At 42.3% G+C, this 17,661-nt stretch overlaps 2 protein-coding genes across 11 annotated transcripts in view; both read left to right on the forward strand.

Moving 5' to 3' along the window:
- The first annotated feature begins 392 nt into the window (after positions 1-392).
- On the forward strand, positions 393-10,852 carry LOC127446459 (jupiter microtubule associated homolog 1-like). Of its 2 annotated transcripts, none has more exons than XM_051707393.1 (5): positions 393-781; positions 7,458-7,600; positions 8,919-9,028; positions 10,025-10,052; positions 10,250-10,852. In XM_051707393.1, the coding sequence occupies exons 1-5, from the start codon at positions 726-728 to the stop codon at positions 10,393-10,395; spliced, it is 483 nt and encodes a 160-aa protein (XP_051563353.1). In that variant the 5' UTR covers positions 393-725; the 3' UTR covers positions 10,396-10,852. The 2 variants fall into 2 exon arrangements, with proteins under 2 accessions (XP_051563353.1, XP_051563354.1); XM_051707394.1 differs by lacking the exon at positions 393-781 and adding an exon at positions 3,082-7,323.
- A 450-nt stretch (positions 10,853-11,302) lies between these two features.
- The window catches only part of LOC127446455 (uncharacterized), a 66,347-nt gene continuing 59,988 nt past the window's right edge, over positions 11,303-17,661 (forward strand). For 5 of the 9 annotated variants that reach the window (XM_051707381.1, XM_051707377.1, XM_051707379.1 and 2 more), the window contains exon 1: positions 11,324-11,475. In XM_051707381.1, the coding sequence (XP_051563341.1) occupies positions 11,452-11,475 (24 nt within the window). In that variant the 5' untranslated portion in view covers positions 11,324-11,451. Of the gene's footprint in view, positions 11,476-12,393; positions 12,419-17,661 lie in introns of those variants that run through there. The other 4 variants (XM_051707383.1, XM_051707380.1, XM_051707384.1 and 1 more) reach the window with 4 other exon arrangements.

Genomic DNA, 17,661 nt, shown 5'->3' on the forward strand with positions numbered 1-17,661 from the left:
ATGTGTATCGCCAACCACCTCATGATATATGTATCGTGATTCATCACAATATAATTTGATCACTATTGAAATGTGTGAGAGCGGTGTTCTCAATGTTCTCACGTCTTATAAGCAGGTCTGATCTTACTGAGAAATGCCGCTCTAAGAGTTTGCGCTTATTTAGACTACCTTCGTTATTGAAATGTTAAATAGACTAATAAAAATATTGATACAGGGATCAGTATCAATACAATATCTTGAGAAAAAGAATGGCTATATATATCACACAGCCCTAGCATAACAATATATAATTAAACTATTCTGCCAAACATAAAGAGTTAACTGAGACACCATTTGTTACCACTATTGCATTGAAAAGAAAATCAAGTTTAGCCAGGCAAAATGAAAGTGAACCATCCCGCATGCTCCTCTATAGATTCACAGTAGAATTACAATCACAATTTGTTCAAAGACGTTTAGCTTTAGGCTTTAATTTTGCCAGCGTCTCAATCATTATGCTACTCAATTTATTCAATAGTAAATTTGGTAAATGCTCTCTGGCGCCGTTCTAGTGGCAGATCGGTTGAACTGCAGCACTAATAGCGTTTAATGGGCGTGTACAAGAGCGCAGATTCCGTACCAAGAGACTGATGACCCGAGTAGGAGACGCTCTTTGTGGGTTGATCAAAATATTCTGTCGGATATAGTTTGGGAAAAGCTTTGCACAGAAGCTGTGAGTGCTCAAGATGACGACCACCACCAATTTTCAAGGCATGGACCCGAGCGCCAGGAACAGCTCCAGGTGCTAACAGATTACTATAGGAAGATTACGGTGCACATGCTTTTACTTTTTAGCAAACAGAAAATTATTTAACCGTTTACAATGACTAATGTTATCTTGAGACGTTATCTGAGTTATAATATCACTGACTATAGGACAGTTTACTCTTACAGTGGGCGAAATTGGTATGTAAACGGTTGGCGAGGCTGCTGAGATGAAGATATGCGCAGAGGAAAGCACCATCTTGGGTTAAAAAACTAATTGTAGGGACAAAAGCACTGATTCTAAGGCAAAGTTTAATTAATTTTAACATCCCATCAAAGCCGCCCTTTTAGCTGGTTTATGAAATACCTGGTTTATTGTCCAAATATGTGTCTATCTGGCTGTGTCTCAAAATCATGTGAGATGGGACATAATTGGCGCTTGCAGCATATTTTAGGCATCACTGATTCTTTCCCACTCCGCAAAGTGTGTGTGACTGGAAATAGGACTGATGCTCCAAAATGCTGTCTAGGTTGACAGCTCACTAGGTTTCGAGACAGCCTCTGACTGCAGCATCTTCCAGACCGGAGGCAGACACTCTCAGAGGACAGCCTGTAATTAATAACATGATTGCTGTGTAATTAAACCAGGTCTTTAATTCATTGTATGATGCGCTTGTTCATTTGAAACGAGACCCTCTTCCCATTTTTCTGAAAACGAGAGGATGAAGCGCATGTGTTTTTAAGGCTGGGTGCGGTTCAGCTTCTCTTGATAAGAGTATTTGCCTGCTCCCTATGATTTTTACTGAGTTCTTTATAAAGACGTGCAGATAGGTGAATTCTTTCTTCGTTTATCATCTTCTCGGACTGGTGGGTGAATTTGAGAAAGGTTTATCTCAACACAGAAGCATGCTGTCTGCAGACGTCAGTTCAGTTCAATGTAGCTTTATTTTCATGACTGTTGAAGAACAGTATTATTGATATATACCTACTGAGAGAGAGAGAGAAATATTTGAGTTTACACATAGAACAGTAATAATAAAACAAATCAAATAAATATCAGTGTACTGTTCATGAGAAATGGGCTCAAATGTCTTTGGATGACAAAACTTCAAATTAGTCAACTATATTATTACTCTACTAAGGCAGTACATATTTTAAGTGCTAACACCACATATGCAGATTGAGATTCACCCAATAATACTGTGTCAACAATTAAAGGGATGGTTCACCCAAAAATGAAAATTCTCTCATCATTTACTCACCCTCATGCCATCCCAGATATGACATTCTTTCTTCAGCAGAACACGGGCAAAGATTTTTAGAAGAATATCTCTGTAGGTCCTTACAATGCAAGTGAATGGTGGCCAGACCTATTGTAGCTCCAAAAATCACATAAAGGGAACATAAATTAATCTATATGACTTCAATGGTTAAATCTATGTATATCTTCAGAAGAGACATGATATGTGTGGGTGAGAAACGGATCAAAATGTAAGTCCTTTTATTCACTCAAACTCTCAACTTTCACTTTTACATCCAAACGTCACATGTGGTGCCTGTTTAGTTTCACTTCACATCTGAAAGTGAAAGTAAAAAAGTAAATATTGATCTGTTTCTCACCCACACCTATCATATCGCTTCTGAAGATATGGATTTAACTAGTGGAGTCATTTGGATTACTTTTATTTTTCCTTTGTGATTTTTGGAGCTACAAAGTTCTGGCAACCATTCACTTGCATTGTAAGGACCTACAGAGCTGAGGTTTTCTGAGACTTTGTGTTCTGCTGAAGAAAGAAAGTCATACACATCTGGGATGGCATGAGGGTGAGTAAATGAAGACTGAAGGTGAATTATTCTGTAAAGGATTAGACGTATTAGATGCTTTCTCTCTCTCCGTTCGAACGCTCGACCATGCCTCCGCTGCCACATATCCCCACCACCTGACTCAGGCCGGGGAGACATCCGGCCTGTCTACCACTCCCCCCCCCCCCCCCCCCATTTCTGGAAAGGAATTCAGCGACCGCCATCTGCGCTCCCAGTCTGTGGACCACCTTGAATTTAAATGGCTGAAGAGCCAGATACCAACGGGTGATCCGCGCATTGTTATCTTTCATGCAGTGGAGCCATTGGAGTGGGGCGTGATCTGAGCTGAGAGTGAAGGCCCGCCTCAACAGGTAGTACCGGAGAGTGAGGACCGCCCACTTGATGGCAAGACACTCCTTTTCAATGGTGCTTTACTTGGTCTCCCTCAGTGAGAGCCTGCTACTAATGTACAGCACCGGGCACTCCTACCCCTCCACCACCTGCGAGAGCACCGCCCCCAGCCCTCTGTCTGAAGCGTCCGTCTGTAACACAAAAGGGAGAGAGAAATCGGGTGAGTGTAAAAGCGGCCCCCCACAAAGTGCAGCTTTAACTTGCGTAAACACCTGTTGACACTGCTCTGTCCACTGGACAGGGTCTGGAGCTCCCTTTTTAGTGAGATCAATCAGCGGGCTGGTGACATCCAAATAATTAGGCACAAACCTCCTATAATAGCCAGCCAGCCCCAGGAACTGTCTCACCCCCTTTTTGGTCTTGGGTCTCAGGCAGGTCGCAATCGCAGCAGTTTTGTCAATTTGGGGATGCACCTACCCGTGACTCAAGTGGAACCCCCCCATACCGTACCTTCACCCGCCCAATTGCACATTTCTTGGGGTTTGCTGTGAGTCCCGCCCATCGCAGCGAGCTCAGAACTGCCCTCAGATGCTGCATGTGCCGCTGCCAATCATTACTGTAGATGATGATGTTGTCTAGATAGGCAGCGGCATAAGCTGAATGCGGTCTGAGGATTCGGTCCATGAGGCGCTGAAATGTAGCCGGGGCCCCAAACAAACCGAACGGAAGCCTCACAAATTGGTGTAATCCAAACGGTGTGGAAAAGGCCATTTTTCACAGGATATTGGTGTCAAGGGGATCTGCCAATAACCCTTTGTCAAATCCAGTGTCGAATAAAATCAAGCGGTGCCTAACCGATCGAGCAACTCATCAATACGAGGCATTGGGTATGCGTCAAATTTAGACACCGCATTGACTTTTCTATAATCCACACAGAACCGTACAGACCCGTCACTCTTAGGAACCAGAACAACCGGGCTGGACCAACCGCTGTGGGATTCCTCTATTACTCCCATTTCGAACATTGCATCTAATTCTTCCCAGACCACTTTTTTCTTGTGTTCGGGTAGTCGGTAGGGACGGCTACGTTCCACTACCCCCGGCTTGGTCTCGATATGGTGCTGTATTTGGTTTGTACGGCCCGGCAGAGGGGAAAACACTTCTGCAAATTCCTCCTGCAACTTGGCCACCTCTGTGACTTGATACGGTGAGAGGTGGTCTCCACAAGTGACTGGGACGATATGATTGGGCTTTGTGATCACCTCCGGCCCGAGCTCCGGCCTCTCCGGAACTACCATAGCCAACGTCACAGAGACCGCCTCCCTCCATAATTTCAGGAGGTTGAGGTGGTATATTTCACGTGCACCCCCTCTATCGGTTAGTTTCACCTCATAATCGAGATCCCCCACTCATCGTGTGACCTCAAATTGTCCTTGCCACTTGGCGAGTAATTTGGAGCTCTGTGGGAAGTAATACGAGCACTTTGTCTTTCGGTGCAAATTCCCGTAGGCGAGTTCCCCTGTTATACAGTCGGCTTTGACGTTCCTGAGCTGACTGTTAGTTGCTCCAATGTGTGGAGTTTTGCTCTAAGGTCAAGAATGTATTGGATTTAATTCTTACCGTTTGAAGGTCCCTCCTCCCAAGCTTCCCGTATGACATCGAGCACGCCACGCGGGCGCCGCCCATACAGCAGCTCGAATGGGGAAAACCCTGTTGAGGCTTGCAGGACCTCTCGTACTGCAAATAACAGGGGATCGAGCCATTTATCCCAATTTCTAGCATCCTCGTGCACGAACTTACGAATCATATTTTTTAGGGTTTTATTAAATTGCTCCACCAACCCATCTGTTTGCAGATGGTAAACACAGGTGCAAATCGACTTAATACCCAACAATTCGTTAAGCTCGCAGAGTGTCCATGACACAAATGTAGTGCCTTGAGCAGTGAGGATTTCTTTCGGAATCCCCACCCGGGATATTATTTTGAAGAGTGCCTCCGCAACACTGCGTGCTGAGATGTTGCGCAGAGGCACTGCTTCCGGATATCGCGTTGCATAGTCAACCAGGACTAATACAAATTAATGTCCGCGTGCTGTCCGGTCCAATGGCCCGACGAGGTCCATGCCAATTCTTTCGAAGGGGACCTTGATTAATGGAAGGGGGTGCAATGGCGCTCTTGGGGTGGCCAGTGGATTCACCAGCTGACATTCACGGCATGCTGCACAACACCTGCGAACATCCCCGCAAATGTCCGGCCAATAAAAACGGACCATTAGTCGGTTTAGTGTTTCATCTCCCCTAAGTGATTCGCCATCGTATTATAGTGAGCCACCTGGAATAACATTACCTGGCGGCTCTGTGGTATTAATAGTTGGGTTGTATCCTCTTTTGTTTGAGCGTCCTGCATCACTCGATACAACCGCTCTTTTACTATCGCAAAATAGGGATATGAAAGTGCAATGTTTGGTTGGAGTCATTGACCATCAGTAACTTTCACTTGGTCGAGGGCATGCCTAAGAGTTTCGTCTCTCGACTGCTCTAGAGGGAAATCCCTTTCGGAAAATCCTCTAAGTACGGGAGGGGCCGAGGCCTCCCCCTCCCTCACATCACCCTGATGTGGAGCTGACGAAGACGGCCCGGCTCCACCTCCCCTGCCTAAGCATCGCACATTTCACATCTAACAGCCTTCTTGCAGGACCCATCCGCACAAATTCCCTTCAACATATTTTTAAACTCTGGCCAATTAGTTCCCAGAATTAGCAGATGGGTAAGGCGGGAACTAACCACCACCTCCACTCTATGCTTTTTTTTCCTGAAATTTAATAACAAGGGTCACTACAGGGTAGTCGTGAATATCCCCATGCACACACTTCACCCTCACCCTTTTGTTTGTGCCCAAAGCCTCATGTTGAGCCAAGCATTGGTGGATAGTGGTCTGGTTACAGCCTGTATCCACCAAGGCCTGATGAGTACTCCCCTTGACACTTACCGGTATTCTGTATGCTCTGGCTCGATCGGGAGCAACTCATGGAGTGTCGGGGATCCGGACTACAGTTCCCAGCTCCATCACGGGGCATTGATCCCGGAAGTGTCCCAGATCCCCGCAACTCCAGCAGGCTGGCCCAGACGCTACGCTCGCACCTGTGTCGGTGGGTACATCCACCTGTGGGGGAGAGTGATGAGGCCCCGGGGGGGGGGGGGACAAACCCCCACAAATGGGGAACCGGCTTTGGTGGCGGGACTCCATGCCTCCGGGGTACTGGGATGGGCTGTTGAGAGAGAGCAGAGTGAGAGGAGAGAGGGGAAGGAGAAGAGAGTGGGGAAAACATAGGAGGAGGGGAGAAGGAGTGGGAGGGCTCTTCCGCCCTCTGGTATGCCAACAAATGGTCCTCGGCCAGTTGAACGGCTTCCTCCAGCGATGTCGGGCGGTGGCACTGGACCCACTCCGCCAATCCTTTCCAACGGGTCAGCTGCTCCAGCACCACCTGGTCGATCACTCCCTCGACGTCGTGGTCCTCCGCCAGCAGCCACTTCCAGCAGGCGTCTTGGAGCCATTGGGTGAAGGCAAACAGATGACCGCTGCCCTCTAACTTCACAGAGCGGAAAAGCTGTCTGTATTGCTCAGGGCTGCGGCCAACCCGCAGCAAGATGGTCTTCCTCAGGTCATCACACACCAGGAGGCTAGCCGCCGGCAGTTGTTGTGCCGCGAGTTGGGCTTCCCCAGACAACAAAGAATTGAGCCTGGCCGCCCACTGAGCACGCGGCCAGCCCCAGATCTCGGCTGTCTGCTCAAACAGTTCCAAGAAGGCCTCTGGATCATTCTTTGCCTCATCTCCATGAGAGCGGCCGGGGGTATGGGGGCTGCTGTATCCGGGGTCGCGGCCGGGGCTTTCTCCTGGCTGAGGAGGCTCCGGATCGCATGCCGGTCCTCTGATTTAGCTTGAAGTATCTCATGGAAACGATGATTTTGGTCTTGGTGTAGCTCAAGCAGGGCCTGATGGTGGGTGTGGTGCAGTCCGGCGAGGGACTTGAGGAATTCGGCCAACTGCGTGGACTCCATGATGGCGTACTTTCCTCCAATTTCCCGGGTTTCGGCACCAGTGTAAAGGATTAGATGTAGGGTGGGAAAGGAGGACACAGGAACTGGGTTCTTCAACTCAAAGGTAAGATTTTAATAAACAAACTTAAAGGGCTTTTCAGCGCAACACTCCTCAGTTAACAACACAGCCTCTTTCAGACCGGTAGCTCTCTCCCCGTCTTGTCGCTGGCGTGGTCACTTTATACTGCACTCCCCACTGCTTGCTGCAACTAGAAACAGGTTTTAGACATTATCAGGCTCAGGTGTGTGCACCCTTACCGCTTTCTCTCTCTCCGGACGAATGCTCAACCACGCCCCCGCTGCCACATATTCCTTTAAAGTTGACAGGTAATGAACAGGAAATCACCAACAACATAAAATACACTTAAAAGTAACAACCAAGTCAGACAAGCTTGACCTTACAAAGGCTATGTTGCATATGTAATGTCGTCAATTGAATTTGTCTTAATTTGTCATCCTAGAGTGCTGCGCCCACCAGGCGGAGGGTCAAACATCTGCTTTGGCACGGATGATGAAAAACCTGTGACCCGCAAAAACAAAATGGCATCTAGTATATTTGCTGAACCCGAGGACCCTCATGCCCGTCGAAGGAACAATCCACCAGGTGCTGATTTTAAGTCCAGAATTTTCTGGTCAATGATTGCCCTGATGATTGTGTAATGCTGACCCTTAGCTATACTAAAAAGGAATAGTTCACCCAAAAATGAAAATTCTCTCATTATTTACTCACACTCAATGCCATCCCAGATGTGTATGACTTTCTTTCTTCTGCTGAACACAAATTAAGATTTCTAGAAAAATATCTTGGCTTTGTAGGTCCATACAATGCAAGTATGAGTGCCAAAATTTTGACACTCCAAAAAGTACATAGAGGCAGCATAAAAGTAATCCATACGACTCCAGTGGTTAAATCCAAATCTTCAGAAGTGATATAATAGGTGTGGGTGAGAAACAGATAAAAATGTAAGTCCTTTTTTTACTCTAAATCTCCACTTTCACTTTTACATCTGAAAGTGATATTTGGTGCCTGTTTAGTTTCACTTTCTCATCTGAAAGTCCCTGCCCAGTATGCATGAAGAATGTGAATCACCAAAAACACAAGAAGAAGAAAGTTAAAGTGCAGATTGACTGAGCAGGGAGGAGAATGTATTGAAAAAAATTGACTAAAATATTGATCTGTTTCTCACCCACACCTATCAAATGTTTCTGAAGACATTGATTTAGCCACTGGAGTCTTATGAATTACTTTTATGCTGCCCTATGTGATTTTTAGAGCTTAACTTTTTTGGCACCCATTCACTTGCATTGTATGGACATACACAACTTAGTTTCACAACTCAGTTTCATCAAGAAGCCAAAGGGGTTTCCCCCTATTTGAGGAGCTAATTATTGTTTACATATCAGTTTTACATTTAGAAACGTGTTATGAATGCTAACTTATAAGTAATATAAACTTGATTATATTCCCAATCAAAATGTTAAAATATCCTGTACTGATTTGCATTTATCTTTTCTTATACCTGTCTGATAAGAGTGCAATATATTATGCTCCAAATACTACATTTCATCTCAGTATTGTTTAATATTTTTGTGGGTATACTTTTACTGCCCTCAGTGTGGAAAAAAGTACACACACAGTTGTAGATCAGAACAGCATTTGTCAGTAGCAGATAGCAGTAACTGCCAACTATGGTATATGAGCAACATGTAGTTTGCAGAATAGCTGTCTTCGGTTAAAGTAAGATAAATGCTGTAGTGGGACAGTACATTTCATTCATAAGTAAATAAAAAGCTTCTTGTACAAATCATTCTACCACATGCTTAAAACTAAAAATAAATAATAATAATCTGGAACATAGATTTTTCTCCCTTTTTTGTCAGGTCAATGCAAAGTTGCTTTTACAACTCTGCTTTGTTTTAAGGTGGTAAGCCTACAGGTGTGCTGTGTGGAGAGCCCTCTGCCCCTCTCAGAAGATGTAATGCGCTACCAGTCAACCATAGTAACACCACACTTGACAGCAGTATACCTGTGGTGAGATGGGACAATTTCAGCCATTAAGTAAAAACAAACTTGTGTCTTCAAAGTTCTTATCTGAACTTTCTTCAATTTATTATACAATGATCAGCCACAACATTAAAACCACCTGCCTAATATTGTGTAGGTCCCCCTCGTGCCGCCAAAACAGCACCAACCCGCATCTCAGAATAGCATTCTGAGATGATATTCTTCTCACCACAATTGTGCAGATCGTTTATCTGAGTTACCAGTTTATACTGAAGAACCAGTCTTGCCATTCTCTGTTCACCTCTCTCATCAACAAGGCATTTCCGTCCACAGAGCTGCTACTCACTGGTTGTTTTTTGTTTTTGACACCATTCGGAGTAGATCCTAGAGACTGTTGTGCATGAAAATCCCAGGAGATCAGCAGTTACAGAAATACTCAAACCAGCCCAATCATGCCACGCGCCAAATCACTGAGATCAAATTTTTTCCCCATTCTGATAGTTGATGTGAACATTAACTGAAGCTCCTGACCCGTATCTGCTTGATTTTATGCAATACACTGCTGCCACACGATTGGCTGATTAGATAATCACATGGATGATTGTTGATGCCAGACAGGCTGGCTTGAGCATTTCTGTAACTGCTGATTTCCTGGGGTTTTCACACACAACAGTCTCTAGAATTTACTCAGAATGGTGCCAAAAACAAAAAGCATCCAGTGGGCGGCAGTTCTGTGGATTGAAATGCCTTGTTGATGAGAGAGGTCAACCGAGAATGGCCAGACTGGTTCGAACTGACAAAGTCTACGGTAATTCAGATAACCGCTCTGTACAATTGTGGTGAGAAGAATATCGTCTCAGAATGCGGGTTGGTGCTGTTTTGGCGGCACGAGGGGGACCTACACAATATTAGGCAGGTGGTTGTAATGTTGTGGCTGATCGGTGTAGATTATGACAAATGTTTTGTAAAGTGTATCGCTTCTTTCAGAGATGACACCTAGAATATGCTTTTATTTATTTACAGAATGGTGATGAAGACATAATCAATGTTGGTGAGTATTCTAACTCTTCCCACATATATAAGTACATAAGTGCACCAACAACATTTAAGAGCCTAAAAATGAAAGTGAATGTACAAAATACATCTTTAAACCAACTGCTCTCCTATGGGTTTTTTTTTTTCTCCTGAATTAATAAATAAATTGTTCTGATTGTTATTTTACTTTTCTTTTGATTTTGATTTCTTCAGAGAGCACAGAAGAACCTAAACCTGTTCAGGAACATAATGAGAAACCAGCTTCTCCTTCTCTCACCGCAACAGAGCAGCCTACAGCTGGGGTTCCCTCTGGCCGTAGAAACCCGCCAGGGGGCAAATCCTCTCTCATCTTAGGCTAAAGATTTGGCTCACCTTAGGATAAGATCTGGGCCTATTTGAATTGAGCATCTCAGAGTAAATGTGCTGTTCTCTGGCCAGTGCCCATTCTCTGTATAATTGTGTCCATAATGCTACATAAGCCACAGAGAACTGATTTCAGATCTTGACAGAGAAGTCAGATCTAGTCAGAGAAGTGTGCTACATATCTTTGAGTTATCATCACAAAGAATGAGCAGTTTTGTCCTGACTGAAATAGGTATTTGCTTTTTACAGTAAAATCTGTTACTGTCAGATACAACAAACCATATTTTCCAAAATCTACCCACGCTGTTCAATTAAACTTGCCATTCAAGTTTAACATTTAGAAGGTGAAACTTCTCTGCATTCATGTCTACTCTAAACAATTCAACTTTTGTTATGCTTTAGTTTTGTAAATTAATAAATTGTGGTGCCCCAGGCCTGCTGGTTTGTATTATTCCATTACTGCAAATGAAAGAAAAAAAGGTGAAACATTTGTAGATAAAAAATAAAAATTAAACATATACTAACAAATGCACCAACATGTGAGATTTGGAATTTAGAGGCAGGTGGATACAGGACATTGATTGACATTTTTTTTTTTTTTTTACTAACAAGTGTCCCAACAAAAAGAAAAAAAAAATTTTTTTTTGAAAGTGAACAGGCTATTATTTATTATTAATATTGTATTACTACTTATTTGTTCTAGAACACAATATACTTAAGTATTCTGACAACAATGTGTTCAAAAATCCAACCATGAATCAAACAATTTCATACAAATAATTTACAATTTTCTTTGCTTTTTTATTTTTGACTTTTGCAAACAGGTGCCATAGTACTCTTTGACTTGTTCGAGGATGTTAGTTTATTTTCATTTTATACTTGAAAGAACCCCCCCACCCCCATGTGATGTGGTTACGTGGTCACAGCTAAAAGTAATAGGGAAAGTGAAACCTAATTTGGGCGGCAGCGTTCTACGAGGTACTTTTGTTCTACTCTCTTCCAACATTTGATGATGGATTAACATCTTTTCACCCTCTAACCCACCCACTAATATGTTGGCTTTGAATATCTGTAAGGTACCGTAATTCAGAGGTTTACTTTCGCTTTATCAGTGTATTGTAGTAATGAAGTCTTAGTAAACAACTAATAGCAGCGACGTTGAAAAGGTTAGCTTCAAGATTTGTGTGCTTTCACAGGAAGTGTATTTATCTATTTTATTCATCGCAACATGCTTTGGCCCATGTTTTGAAACATTAACGTTTTTATCGACGTGTTTAATTGGTACCCGGAAATGTTTTACCGATTAAATCTGTTAATCGTCCTAACGCACTGACTCGATTTATGAATGTGCGCCACTACAACATCGGAGTCCTGTTCTCCTACTGATGTCGCGATAATTAAACGGCATAAACCGTTTTTACTTACATTTTAGCTTAGTGTCTGCAGTCATGAATCGCCTCCCAGACAGCAAATACCCCAGATAGCACACGTACATATCCGAGATGTCTGTTTCAGATCATTTCATCTGGAAAGCATCAGAAGCCACGTACACACTGCAGCTAAATTTGGTTGTCAGTTCACCTTGGGCTAAGTACACACTACAAAATTTCGGGACTGAATCCCCTACATTTTCATACCATGTGTGTACAGGGGCCGGACTCATGAAAACAGTAGGGGTAAAATATTTCCGTGGCAGAGACCTGCCACCGCCGCAGGCATCTCTCACTCGACCTGCCACGGCTCTCTCTCGTTACCTGCGCCTCCCTCTCGATCTGTCAGCGTCACAGACAGCTCCAACTCGCACCGTCACCGTTACTTGCGACTCTCTTGCGATCTTTAGTCCTGTTTTAAATATTTGTTAAGGGCTTATACATTTCTTAATCTTTAAATAAGTGTTCTTTGTCTTTTAAAGGATTAAAAGTTGCAGTCCAAAATGGTTCTGATGACTACTGGTATCTGCCTTGTAGCAGCACAGATCATCTGACAGGCGTCATCTATACATGCTAAACAGGACTATAGGCCAGCAAATTATTCAATCCTCCTATTGATTCAGCTTACTCATTTGATTGGCTATCGATAGTTGGCATGTTCTCTTTTTAGTTAAATTCATTTTTTTCAATATATATTTTTATACAAAATTCACAACAAGAGAGGTTTTTTTAAGGAGATTTATTAAAGCAAGTGATGATGACATACAGCAAAACTTCTAAGCATATGATTTTCTACATATACTGCTTTTTGTTTTATTAGTAGGGGAGATCAGCACAGCATCTTATAGACAAATAAAACAGGCTAAATATATAGGGGTAGAGTGGCACACAAACAAACACAAAAAACATGTCAGTGCTTTTGCAAACCACAAACACTTTGCAAACAAATATGGTTCATGTTTTATACGCTGTGATACACAATAACTGGGGTTTTTAAAAAGGAGTGAAAAACATTAGGTGGACTTACAGATCTGACAGATTCTTCTAATATCTTTGAATGTGTTCAGCAGAATAGAGAAAGTTAGACACATTTGGGATGGCATTTGGGTGAGTAAATGGAGTTGGTCGAGTGATAGCCGAGTGAGAGCTGCCTGCGGCGGTGGCAGGTCTACCCTACTGTTTTCATGAGTCCGGCCCCTGTACACACATGATATGAAAAACACAATACTGGAAAATGTTCTTAAGAAAAAAATTAAGAAAGTTCTTAGGATAAATTATAAGAAGTTAGTAAGAACGTTCCTAAGTGCAGTTCTTAAGAAGTTCTCAAATATTTTCTTAAGAATAAAAAGACAGGCTTTGACATTGTCTGATCAGCCTGCTCAAGGCATGACAGCCTTGTTTAAATAGCCTACAACAAATTCAATACTTCATCACTGGTAAATTGTAACGATACATTTATCTATTAACCTTTTTTTTGTTTGTTTTCGTTTTTTTTTAAGTAGCAATCACCTCGCGATAGTTTTTATTATTATTATTATTATTTTATTTTTTTATGTAAAGTGCGTGAGATGTGTTAGTTTAAAGAAATGAACCGTCATAGGAGAATTTGCTTGCTGCCATCATTTGATAACTTTTAATTTGACATGGAGGAAAAGAAACAAAAACTTAAGTAGACAAGAGCTGGATGTTCTTGTTGAGGAAACGACTGCAACGAAGAAGTTCTTCCTTGGGAAACTTGATAATAATATCACGTCGGAAAGTAAGAGGCGGGTAAATGGGAAAGGGTGACGAAGGCTGTCTCTGCTGTGCCCAACTCCGATTGGGATGTGGATGGCGGGTGAAAAAGAAAGTCTCAGATTTCTAATGTTATAATTATTATGTTTCTATGAACTCTAAAGATCACGGAGAGAGCGCGCTACGAAGCGCATAGCCTACGTTTGAATTCGCATGATTGATCATCACTCATCACATTAATAAGCTTCAAAACAACAATTATTTGAATTTGGTGATAACATTGACATGATTTACAAGCTGAAAATAAGTTCAGACTCAACACCCAGTAAATTCATTAAACACCTTAACTTTTAGAATTTAAGACAACTGTGAGGTTATCCTTATGTTTAGATGTTATTTACGACGATTTAAGAAAATTTTTTTATTATTTATTTATCTATTTATTTATTTATTTGAGAATTTGAATGCTTAAGTTTTTTCTTAAGTTACAAATTAAGAAGAAAATGGTAGTAAATTCCTTAAGAACGTTTCGTGAATCCGGCCCCAGGTCTGACTCCCGCAATTCAGAAGATTGACAAGTGATAACCATAGCAACGCTGCAGAGTCTCGCGCATGTGAAACATGAATGGCACTAGTTTAACCCGTTTTGTGTTCGTTGTTTTTGAGCAAAGAGATTATCCACCACAGATGTATTTTCATCTGAAAATGTTTCTTTAGCTGCCGTTGACATAATCGCCGTGTTTTGTTTATGCGCGTCTAAACGGCTGTTGTTGAACATCTCGCGCGCGCTCTGGACTAATGTACGTTTATCTCGAGACCGTAGAGCTGACGAGAGGAACTAAAGATGAGAGAGACAGACTGGAATATATGAATGAATGAAGACACATAACTCTGTTTGTGTGTTTTACACCAGAAGACGGACACATATCACACGCGCCATTAATCTTGCCATTAACACTAGTTGTTCAGTTCGGTTCCGTACACACTGCATGGAATTTTTTTAAATGTTGTTGTCACTACCTGAATTTTTGGGAGTTAATTCGGTTGTCACTCCGTATTTTATCGAACTGTGGCTATGTTCACACAGTCAGTATTTGGGATTGACAACCGCATTTACTTTCAGGTGTGAGTCTTTAAGTGTTCATATAACAGCTTACAGTAGCGGCCTGAATACAGTCTGTATGAACGAACAACCGAAGTCACAGCCGTATTCTACCATAGTGCGAGTGACTGAAGTACATATTAAAGATGGCGACGTCTATAACACCGGCATGTCTTATCACAATAACGCAGCGTTATTAAATAAACAAGTCCAAATGAGGCGCGAGTTCATTCAACAGATCATAATTAGCGGCACTGAATGCTTTTTAACCGGGTTCTGAGCGCAGCATTTGTCGCACAGTGAAAGACGGGTTGGACTAGCCAACTATTTCTCATGGGAAGTCAACAAAAGTCTCACTGAAATGTCGCTGAAAGTAGCTAAACCATGTGATGACGTCATTTATTATGTAAGACTAGAGGTCTGCAACCCGACGGGACCCGAGAACCCGACGGGTTTTGGGCCGGGTTCGGGCAGTTTTTCAATAGGGGTTCGGGTTTGTATGAATGAAAAAACAGGCCTACCGAACTTGTTTCGCGCACGCGCTCTCACTCACAGACTCGCGCGAACGGACGAGTTAGGGGCCGTTCATACCGAACGTGTTTTTACGCGTGCCTGTTCTGTTTTCCCATTATTTAAACACATGCTGGACGAATGTTTTTGACATTTGCATCGCGGCTCGCTTTTCTTCAGTGTCACGCGCAGGACCGGCATATTTTAAACACCATGTCAAGTTTAAAATAACTTTAACTTTTCAAAAACGCTTGTCGAGACATCTGCGCTCTGAATTCATTCTTTGTACTGCGTCTAGATTGTTTTTAGCGCAGGTGTCACAAAGATTCAACGTTCTGAACAGGTTCAGGATGCATAGTTCAAGTTCAGGCTGCATCCAGATTGTTCTGCACCAATAGTGTAGTAAGGGGCTGCCCAGCCCAGCCTTGTTAAAACTGTGTATGTTTACTGTTTCAGTACTGTTATGAATGTTGCCTATATATTCTTATGTAAAATACCGCCTATTGTAACAGTACTTGCTTGGAGAAGAAATTAGATTGTAAGTGATTTCGGGGTCGGGCTTAAAATATAACGGTATCATTCGGGCCGGGTACATGGTCTCGGGTACGGGTCGAGTTCGGGTTTCATTTTAAGGCCCGTGTAGACCTCTATGTAAGACTTCAAATTTACACTTGAAGTCAGAAGTTTACATACACCTTAGCCAAATACATTTAAACTCAGTTTTTCACAATTCCTGACATTTAATCGTAGAAAACATTCCCTGTCTTAGGTCAGTTAGGATCACTAATTTATTTTAAGAATGTGAAATGTCAGAATAATAGTAGGGAGAATTATATATTTAAGCTTTTATTTCTTTCATCACATTCCCAGTGGGTCAGGAGTTTACATACACTTTGTTAGTATTTGGTAGCATTGCCTTTAAATTGTTTAACTTAGGTCAAAAGTTTTGGGTAGCCTTCCACTAGCTTCTCACAATAAGTTGCTGGAATTTTGGCCCATTCCTCCAGACAGAACTGGTGTAACTGAGTCAGGTTTGTAGGCCTCCTTGCTCGCACAAACTTTTTCAGTTCTGCCAACAAATTTTCTATCAGATTTTGGTCAGGGCTTTGTGATGGCTACTCCAATACCTTGACTTTGTTGTCCTTAAGCCATTTTGCCACAATTCTGGAGGTATGCTTGGGGTCATTGTCCATTTGGAAGACCCATTTGTGACCGAGTTTTAACTTCCTGGCTGCTGTCATGAGATGTTGCTTCAGTATATCCACATAATTTTCCTTACTCATGATGCCATCTATTTTGTGAAGTGCACCAGTCCCTCCTGCAGCAAAGCACCCCCACAACATGATGCTTCCACCCCAATGCTTCACAGTTGGAATGGTGTTCTTCGGCTTGCAAGCCTCATCCTTTTTCCTCCAAACCTAATGGTCATAATGGCCAAACAATTCAATTTTTGTTTCATCAGACCAGAGGACATTTCTCCAAAAAGATCTTTGTCCCTATGTGCACTTGCAAACTGTATTCTGGCTTTTTTATGGCGGTTTTGGAGCAGTGGCTTCTTCCTTGCTGAGCAGCCTTTCAGGTTATGTCGATATAAGACTTGTTTTACTATGGATATAGATACTTGTCTACTGGTTTCCTCCAGCATTTTCACAAGGTCCTTTGCTGTTGTTCTGGGATAGATTTGCATTTTTCGCACCAAACTACATTCATCTCTAGGAGACAGAATGCGTCTCCTTCCTGAGCGGTATGATGGCTGTGTGGTCCCATAGTGTTTATACTTGCGTACTATTGTTTGTACAGATGAACGTGGTACCTTCAGGCATTTGGAAATTGCTCCCAAGGATGAACCAGACTTGTGGAGGTCCATAATTTTTTTTGGCTGATTTCTTTTGATTTTCCCATAATGTCAAGCAAAGAGGCACTGAGTTTGAAGGTATGCCTTAAAATACATCCACAGGTACACCTCTAGTTAACTCCAATTAGCCTATCAGAAGCTAATTGGCTAATTGCCTAAAGGCTTTACATCATTTTCTGGAATTTTTCAAGCTACTTAAAAGCACAGTTAACTTAGTATATGTAAACTTCTGACCCACTGGAATTGTGATATAGTCAATTAAAAGTGAAACAATCTGTCTGTAAACAATTGGTGGAAAAATTACTCATGTCATGCACAAAGCAGATATCCTAAACGACTTGCCAAAACTAGTTTGCTAATATGAAATCTGTGGAGTGGTTAAAAAATGATTTTTAATTACTTCAGCCTAAGTGTATGTAAACTTCTGACTTCAACTGTATATCTAGATGCCTAATAATGCCTTACATTGAGCTGTTTTGGATATAATATGTAATATGTCTTATTTTGGAACATATGGTGTATAATGCTGAACCATTAGTATTTATTACTTGTGCCAGTGTTATGGGGTCGCTAAATGTAGGGACAAAGTCGCTAAGTTGGCAACAGTGGTTAGATCTTTCGGATGATATGC

The sequence above is a fragment of the Myxocyprinus asiaticus genome, chromosome 9, assembly GCF_019703515.2.
Source record: "Myxocyprinus asiaticus isolate MX2 ecotype Aquarium Trade chromosome 9, UBuf_Myxa_2, whole genome shotgun sequence".
Classification (NCBI taxonomy): domain Eukaryota; kingdom Metazoa; phylum Chordata; class Actinopteri; order Cypriniformes; family Catostomidae; genus Myxocyprinus; species Myxocyprinus asiaticus.

What these genes read in the sequence shown, in the direction of transcription:
- LOC127446459 (XM_051707393.1), top strand. Translation starts at nt 726, where the DNA reads ATGACGACCACCACCAATTTTCAAGGCATGGACCCGAGCGCCAGGAAC. An exon ending in AGCGCCAGGAACAGCTCCAG is followed by an intron (nt 782 to 7,457) that starts GTGCTAACAGAT and finishes TTGTCATCCTAG; the next exon opens with AGTGCTGCGCCCACCAGGCG. An exon ending in TGAAGACATAATCAATGTTG is followed by an intron (nt 10,053 to 10,249) that starts GTGAGTATTCTA and finishes TGATTTCTTCAG; the next exon opens with AGAGCACAGAAGAACCTAAA.